A 9,301-nucleotide genomic window follows, 5' to 3' on the forward strand; every position below is an offset into this window, starting at 1 on the left:
ATGCATATGTAGATTACTATGCACTATGATAGAACTTATGGCAACTAGTTGTGGTACATTAAGCAGAGATCTCTTTAAGCAAACAATGTCATCCAAAGCCTTGAAACAACCAATATACAACAATATTCTTTTAATTTATCATTCTTTGGGTCGAGTTCAATTTTATGCAGAGTAATAATACATTGTCCTCATTTACAACAATTATAGATAATTTCCTAAATGAGATAATCACCAATAATAGGGAATACAAAAGAGAATAAGAATAAAACATACATTTTGAATGCCGCCATATGACATCGACAAAAAAAATTAATAACCTAAAATGAGGCAAAAGTAATATGTACCTACTTTTTTCTCTTAGTAGAAATTGTCCATTCTAGAAAATCAATATTTCGTCACAATGGTTTTAAATCTTTCATTGGTAAAATAAGTGATAAATTATGTCTCAATCAACTTTCATCATCTCAATATTTTAATTATTATTTTAATTGTGCATTACCAACTTAACACAAATATATCAAACAACTTAAATCTAACATAACAATTATTATTTCAAAACAAAATATAACTTTTTCAATTAACCAATTTTAATTTAACACAAAATATAAAATTTTCAACTATCCAGTTTTAATTTAACAATACTATCCAACTCTCCTTACATTTTTAAAATAATTCCTAATTATAAATAATAACATAATTTTTTTTTTTCGGTAAAGACTAATTCTATTAAAGGAAAATGAAAATACTATTACAAGGAGGTCCAAACCTCAGATGAGAGCATCTGTGTGCCTTCAGCTCATCAAAACTGTCCCATGATTGGGAAGACCAGTTACAGTATGCAAAAAACCATACATAGGAACCTGAATACAATGATATAGCCAAAAAGAGGATATGGGATAACCCCCTATGAAGCCGTCGAGACCAACAACAAAAGATAGAGATGCTATCCATTTCAGCAGGAGAACCTCAGACTACCAAACCACAAAGACAAAGAACCAGACTACCGAGCCACAAAGACAAAACCAGAACCACAAAACCAATACCATTTGAACTTGACAAAGTAATCAAAAAAATTCTGAAGGGGTTCAGGTGGCATCACATGACCACGTCCTGGTCCGGTTGCTCCTCAACAACAGGGCATGCATTACCATACCAGATTTCTCCATCCTTTGCCTCGTCACCCGCCCCGCTACCACCTGGAGGATCTGCCGTTGGACGGGTGCCGCTAGAACTACCTGCAATGGCAATGGAGACAGAGGCCCCATGGGAGCTGCCACTAGGTGGCTGAGTGTCGCCAGGAACATCACCCTCGACATGCAGTTCGCCACGCCTGTTTACCTCACCTTCATCTGCCAGATTCTGCTCAATGCCATGGCTGCTCGCAATTCTGTGGCCGCCCTGAGAATGCTCAGCTGAGGTGCGCGCTGTGGCTTGAGGCTGAGCCTCTTCCTCAGAGAAAATAATGGTAATATTGGCCGTAATAATAGGCCTGTTTAGGCTGCTCTGAAATTTAAAATGAGTTGTCTGGAAAGCATTATGCGGGAAATGACTGCGGGAAGGGCTAGGTGGAGGCGAATTTGCTTGAGATGAAGGCGGAGAAGCAGGGGGCAGAGGCTGATCAACAGAGTGTGCAGTCTGAGAACGCCCACGACCACCACGGCTCCCTCCATGGCGGCTTCGCATGCGATGACAGACCATGGCCGGGCTGCGAAGGGAAAACTTGGTAGAACAGGTGTCCGTGGAGGGGAGACGAGACAGCTCGAGGGGATACTGAGCAAGATTCAGAGAGCAGGGCCGAGCTTGGGAAAAGGAAAGCTTAATTCCAACATCGAGAGCCACCAGGAGCCAAACGCTGATGGAAGTAACCGTTCTGCTGCAGAGATTTTCTGTATAGAGCGGGCAAAGGCAAGAGGACGAGGAGCAAACAATGGAATGGAAGGCCAAGTGCGCCATGAATAAAATCGCATGAGCCTTATCTCGATCGGAGTGAGCAATTAAGTCGAATTGCAGGCAGACTTGTTATCACCTTATGTGGCCCATCATGAACCAAATTTAAGCTTGGAGAATTGCGCTATCCAACAGCTGACAGAGCCGAGCGCCGACACCATTAAATGACTCCATTAATACATCCTTAATTCACCCGCATCCGGGTAATAATAACATAATTACGTATCACTATAATAATTATAAACATAAACGTTGACATGAATTGACTACTATTGCCGTAATTATAAAGAATGACATAATTGCATATGACTACTACCCATAAACATAAACGTTGACATGGTTGCAATTCATTAGACGCATATTTATTAACTTGAATGCATTTTAGTTTTATTTAAAAAATAACCTATAAATCTTTAAAATGTATATGCGTTTTAAACGCCAAAAAAATTGTTTTAGGTTTTGTTTTTTAATGGTTGATATGATTTGAAGATATATTTACTTGTTTCCTCTTTTTTAATGGTTAATATGATTTCAAGATATATTTACTTCCACATGCCTTCTAATATAAATGGCTTTAATTTTTTTTCTCAATGGTGGATATGATTTAAAAATATATTTATTTCATATAAATTATTTTAAACTCAGCATTAGATTTTTTTCCATTTGTTGATATAATTTAAAAATATATTTATTTAATATAAATTATTTTAAATTTAATATTGTGTAACATTCTTGCATTATAATAATAATATTTTTATTTATACATAATTTTATAAATAATTTTTATTTTATTTTTATTTTTATGTAAAATTTTATTTTTATTATATTAATAGGTTTGGTTTATTTTGTACTAGTGTTTTTAGAAATTTCATTCTTTAAACAATAAAATATTTGAATGGTCTAAATTTAATAAATTGAGAATATTTTTTGTTTATATACAATTTAATAGATGAAATCAAAGATTTCTAAACTATTTTTCTATTTCAAAACTTACAATTTTTCAGCCTTACATAAATATTTTAATAACTATCAACATTTATCAACCATTTAATTAATATAAATATATTACTTAAATATAATAGACAAAAAACAAATAACATACACTACCCTATATAAAATGATTTTATATTTTCTTCAATACTTAATTTATACTCATATATATATATATAGCTTTCCCAAAAGAACAAAATAAGGCGTAGTCTAATTTATCATGACTATTTTTTTGGTTAATTTTAATCAAAATCAGTTAGAGATTTTTTAAAAATTGAGTTTAAATTGTTTAATCTGCATAATTCTAGTGCCCCAGGTTTTTAAATTGAGTTTAAATTGTTTAATCTGCATAGTGTTTTTCCATTTATGCATTCAAAAAATGTATTTTAAACAACAAAAAATCTTGAAATTGTATTGCCGGATTTTGGTGAATTCCGTGAAAAAGGATATTTAGTATATTAGTTAGACTAAGCCTATCTATTTATCTATCTATTAAATTCTTCTAGGAAAGAATTATGTCTCCTAATCCAGAGGGTTAGAGTGCAGCGACTACTTAACTTTTAAATACATATAACAATATAATAAACAATTTTTTTTTTCAAGAGCTAAAGTGAGGTTGTTGTTAGCCCACAAATATTATCACTTAAAAATTTATGAGGCTCAGAGCCATTAAAACAATATCTATCAAGACATTATAGCTCATCATGTCAACTATTCTACTCAATCACCTCAAATAACCCAATTAACTATAATATAATAAACATTTTCATTAAAAGTAATTTATTTTTATTTATTTAATTCAATTATGTTATATAAATATTACAATTTAATTTAATTATATTATATTTTATAATAAATATTTTAGTTAAAAAATATTTTATTTTTCTTTATTTAATTCAATTACGCTATATAAATATAAATATAAATAGTAGAATTTAATTTAATTATATTATATATCTTTTATATTTATAGTAAAAATTTTTATAGAATATTTTTATTTTTATTTTATATTTTAAACAAAATTTTTATTATAATTTAATTATCAAACTTTTTGAGTATAGGAATAAAATCTTAAATCAAAATAAATAATTTGTTTCTTTAGGTCCAGTAGACCATTGTTTGGTCTCAACAGACGTTAAACATCATCATTATCATCATCAAAAATAATTATCAAAATAATACTTAAAACATTATTACATAATAAGCTTACACTCTTACTGATATTAAACTATAAACCTATTTTCAATTCATATTAAAAAAAATCATATCATATAATATGCTTATTTATTTTTATTTTTTATAATAAAACGTTAATATATAGAAATAACTTTTTTAAATGAAATGATTTTCTTTGACTTTTTTAACATCATTATAAAAAATTAAATATTTAATAAAATTTAAAATAAATAGAAAATAAATATATAAATTATATTTTTGAATATATAAATAATATATAAATTATATTTTTGAATATATAAATAATATATAAATTATATTTTTGAATATATAAATAATATATAAATTATATTTTTGAATATATAAATAAATTAATATTTTTTTAAAGAGTAGCTTTTATGTGTAATGTTTTGGAGTTTCTAGTTGATTTCTAGCCTGAATTTAGCCAAAAAAAATTGTTGTCAAATCTTGATTTATGTTGTTTAAACTGATTGCGTAGATGGATTTAACACTCTCAAAAACCCTTGAAATATTTCGATTGTGAAGAGTTCACATGTCAAATTTGTGATTTCAATGAAATACTTTAATTGTGAAGAGTTCACATGTCAAACTTTTGTGATTTCAATGAAGCCCAGCTTGATTCTAAATAAATTAGATCGTAAAATAAACAGGAAAATTTTCCAACAAATGACACTTAAAAACCACTCAATTTTTAAAAACCCATTTAAACTGTAAAACTATGCAACTCAAATTAATAACACCAACACATCTCCACTAAATTTTAAATAAAATTGATTAAAAAAAATAAAAAAAACAGAACATAAAGTAGTTAAAATACATTCCCAGTTTGTTTTCCGATCTAATTTCTCTAGAATTCTAGAGAAATTCATTGTTTCCCAATTTGTTTTCCGATCTAATTTCTCTAGAATTTTAGAGAAATTCATTGAAATCATAAGTTTGACATGTGAACGATTCACAATCAAAGTGCCTTAAGGATTTTTGACTTATATACAGTAAAAAAAACTAGTTTAAACAACACAAATCAAGATTTGAAAACAATTTTTTTTTACCAAATTCCACCCAAAAATACACTGAAAACTCAAAAAAATGGCACTTAAAACTACTCTATGTAAATTACATAAACCTATTATCTCCTATCAAATTCAAATTCAATAAAATATTTTTGCTCATGAAAATAAACATCGAAATAATTTCCTCTAACCCTACATTAAAATAGGGCATTTGCTTGTATCTTTGCCTTGGTCACGCTTTAAATTTTCACACAATGAGAGCATTATACTACCTTTTTTTCTTATCTTGTTTAAACTGATTTTTTAGCTGTGTATATGGATTCAATATTCTCAAAACCCCTTGAAATACTTCGATTGTGAAGATTTCACATGTGTGATTTCAATGAATCCCGGCTTGATTCTAAACAAATTAGATCCTAAAATAAACCAAAAAACTTTCCAAAAATCACACTTAAAAACTACTTGATTTTTAAAAACCCATTTACACTGTAAAACTATGCAACTCAAATTAATAACACCAACACATCTCTACTAAATTTTAAATAAAATTGATTAAAAAAATCAAAAAATCAAAACATAAACAGTTAAAATACACAAGTGCGACTTTTTGGGAAGTTTCCAAGTTTGTTTTCCAATCTAATTTTTCTAGAATTCTAGAGAGATTCATTGAAATCAGTTTGACAAGTGAACTATTCACAATAGAAATGCCATAAGGGTTTTTGTGGTGTTGAATCTATATATACAGTTAAAAAACCAATTTAAACAAAGTAAATCAAAATTTGATCATATTTTTTTACCAAATTCCAACAAAAAAATACACTGAAAACTCTAAAGAAATCTAGCTTTAAAACTACTGCAAATTACATAAACATGTTATCTCCTGTCAAATTCAAATTCAAAAAAATATTTTCGCTCATAAAAATAAACATCGAAATAATTTCCTCAAACCCTACATTAATGGCAACAATCACTTTATCTGAAATACCGCTGAACAGGGCATTTGCTTGCATCTTTGCCTTGGTCACGCTTTAAACTTTCACACTATCAGACCATAATACTACTTTTTATTCTCGCGACTTTGACCCTATCAAAGTATTAAAACTTTTGTGGCAACGTCCGCATATCCTAAACTCCAAAACCCTAAATTCGTTTCAAAATGCCACATCCAATTAAAGATTCAAGTCACTGGAGAAAACAAGCAGAGGTGAAACACCCCGCAGGCCCTCCATGGCGAGAGAATCTCCATCCCATCAAATATATAACCACCACCATACACTCTTTATCTCGACATAAAAAGCTATCTTTTAATGTCTGATTGCTACATCCCTACGAAAATGTAAAATAAATATAAAGTTGATATTTTATGGGAAATGAAAAAAAAAGTTGAATTGCTGTCGCACCCAGGTTGGGTTTCTTTTTCATGCGAAAGAGGCGGCTCCGCTCGACAAGCAGATATGGTGTAGAGAGATTTATGGTTAAGAGATATTGATGAGCATATTTTGCGAAGTTGGTCTGAGGGGGAATTAAATTGCATGTAATAAGATTGAAGATCTGGGTAGGGTTTGTGATTCGCTGGCAAAACCCCATTTCTCTCCATTTGCGGGTGATCTTCAGAGATTGCGTGGGTTAATTTATTTCCCACTATCTTGGTCATCTCGGAGTTTTTCCAAGCCGTGTAACAGTTTGGAGAAGCGAACCACGCAACATACAGGTAAGGATTTTGAAACTTATATTGTGTTAAGAGCTCATCAGATCATCGTCTGCCTGCCTGCTTGATGCTGGTATAGGACTGGATTGTATTGTTTGTTGATTGGGAATAAGATTAAAAAACTTCAATGGAGGAGTTAGGAGCCCAAAATGGAACACCCCACAATGGCCATGGCCATGATGAGCCTGAGGAACACTTGGATGGCCTCCGAAAGCTCAACCAGACACTCATTAAACGAGTCCATGATATGATCGAAGAACGGACTATTTTAGCCGATCAGCTGGCTGAAAGGGAACAGGCTGTGAAAGACTTAGAACAAGGCAAGAATGCGTTGGAATCCCTGGTGGGCAATCTACAAAGCAAGATTGAATCTTTGAAAGAGGAGGAGCTGTCTGTTAGGTCTGAGAAAACCCATTTGGAATCCCAGGTGGGCAATCTGCGTAGTGAAATTGAGTCTATAATAGAGGACAACAAGTCTTTATGGAGAGAGAAAACCGAGTTGGAGAATTCTGCTAAGGAGCTGAAAACTGATACGGAATTGAAAGAAGCCCAGTTGGAGAAACTTGTAGGAGAGAGGGATGACTTGCAAGGTGCATTAGATGATATTTCTAGAGCAGAGAGAATTTTAAATGGCGAGAAGGAGGAACTCTTGGCTGCAGTTTTGGAAGCAAAAAAAAGCAATGAAGAGATCATTAAACACAAGGAGGAGGCGGAGTTGGCATGGAAAAATGAAAAGGAGGAATTGGGTTATTCACTGGCAGATTCTTCCAGCAAAATCCAGGGATTGGAGGCCACTGTTGAAGGTCTTCAGGTCGAGAATAAATATTTGTCCGGTCAGATCGAGGTTATCGGAAGCCAATTGAATGCTGAGATTGAGACATTAAGTGGTTCTCTGTTGGAGTCTAGGAGGGTTGCAGAGGAGATAACCAGAGATAAGGAGGAGCTTGAAACAAAGGTCGATGGAGCAAATAAACTGGTTGAAATATCATGCAAAGAAAATGAAGAGCTAAGAGATGAGATCGCATCTTTGAAGAAGGAGTTGGGGTTGAAAGATGATTCTTTATTTTCCTTGGAAAATGAGAAAGAGGCTTTGCATGCGGACTTGGTGAATATGAAGGAAGAATTCCAAACCGTACAGGTCGGAAACCAGCAGATGAAAGAAGAAAATGATCGTCTCCTTAGTCAGTTGGATGAAGCTGTTAAACAGCTATCGAAAATGAAAGAAGAGAATGTTAGTCTCCAAGGCCAGTTGGTTGAAGCTGTTCAACAGTTATCAGAGTTGAAGGATGTGCGTAATAAGGCTGGTGAAGATCTTTCAGCTGAAAATTCAAAGCTGAAATCAGAGAATGCGATTCTGCAGCAAAAGGTAGATGATATGGGCTCCTCACTTGCCATTTCAGGGAGAAAACTTGACATGTTGCAGGAGGAACACCTTAAATTAATAGAGGAAAAGGAAGAACAAAATAAGGAGATTGAATCGTTGCATGCACAGAAGTCCTGCATTGAGAAAGAGAGGGATATGCTTGGCAAGAAACTAGAAGAAGCTTCTAGACAATCAGAAGTTGCTAGCAGGGACATGCAGAATATTAGTGGTTTAGAGAATCAGGTTTTGACCATTGCTTCAGAAAAAAATGGCCTGGAGGATATCAACCGCTCTCTAGAAACTGATACGATGAAGGTGACATTAGGTTCAGTTGTAGATGAACAACACCAACTCAAAGAAATGATAAGGGATTTGGAAATCACTTTGGAATCTGCTAAAAAGACCCTGGAAGACAAGGATAGTAATATTGAGCAGTTGATGTCTGAGATTCAAATTCTTGAAAAACGAAAAGGAAACAGTCTTGCATGGCCTGTTGTGGCAGCATCGACAGGCACTTTAATTGCAGCAGCATGTTTCTATTACATCAAATGCTCAAAGCATCACTAAGTTATAGTTTGGAATTTTTGTTATTGCTGTAAGTTTCCTTTAACACATGATATTTAAAATTTTCAGCTTCACATTACTAGCTTACTAAAATATTTGTGGATTGAACTGAAGGCAATTTGATGGATTGTAATGTCGAAACTCACAGTATATACCCTCTGAGGAGTTTTCATGCAAAAGTAGTTGCTCGTATTATTGGCTCCTGCGTTTGTAGAAATACAAATATTTTTGAACCACAAAATGTATTTTTTATTATTTTTTTCTTTCCAAATGAACGACATGGGTTTGATTTGGTGTTACATATTACCTGAGTATAGGGTTTTCTACCTATTGGGCATTTGAAGGCTGACACTGTTCAGTGGGCTTATTGTGGTTTTCTTGCAATTTTCAGTTGTCAGAGGAGTTTTTCAGTCTTATGTTAGCAATAATTTTCGTTCCTTTTTATATTTTTGAGTATAAGGCTTTTGCTTGGGTGCAGGACATTTGCAAATAATAGAAGACTAGGCTACCGTTCTTCTAAAA

At 32.5% G+C, this 9,301-nt stretch overlaps 1 protein-coding gene across 1 annotated transcript; it reads left to right on the top strand.

The window, feature by feature from the left end:
- The first annotated feature begins 6,346 nt into the window (after positions 1 to 6,346).
- Positions 6,347 to 9,080, top strand: LOC149169271 (uncharacterized). The gene has a single exon (XM_089428623.1). It carries the CDS (start codon positions 6,980 to 6,982, stop codon positions 8,780 to 8,782), a length of 1,803 nt encoding a protein of 600 aa, XP_089284749.1. The 5' UTR covers positions 6,347 to 6,979; the 3' UTR covers positions 8,783 to 9,080.
- Positions 9,081 to 9,301: the final 221 nt, after the last annotated feature.

The sequence above is a fragment of the Pinus tabuliformis genome, chromosome 4_2 (assembly GCF_031772625.1).
Source record: "Pinus tabuliformis cultivar Carrire ecotype Pingquan chromosome 4_2, CPIR1, whole genome shotgun sequence".
Taxonomy (NCBI): Eukaryota; Viridiplantae; Streptophyta; class Pinopsida; order Pinales; family Pinaceae; genus Pinus; species Pinus tabuliformis.

What these genes read in the sequence shown, in the direction of transcription:
- LOC149169271 (XM_089428623.1), top strand. Translation starts at nt 6,980, where the DNA reads ATGGAGGAGTTAGGAGCCCAAAATGGAACACCCCACAATGGCCATGGC.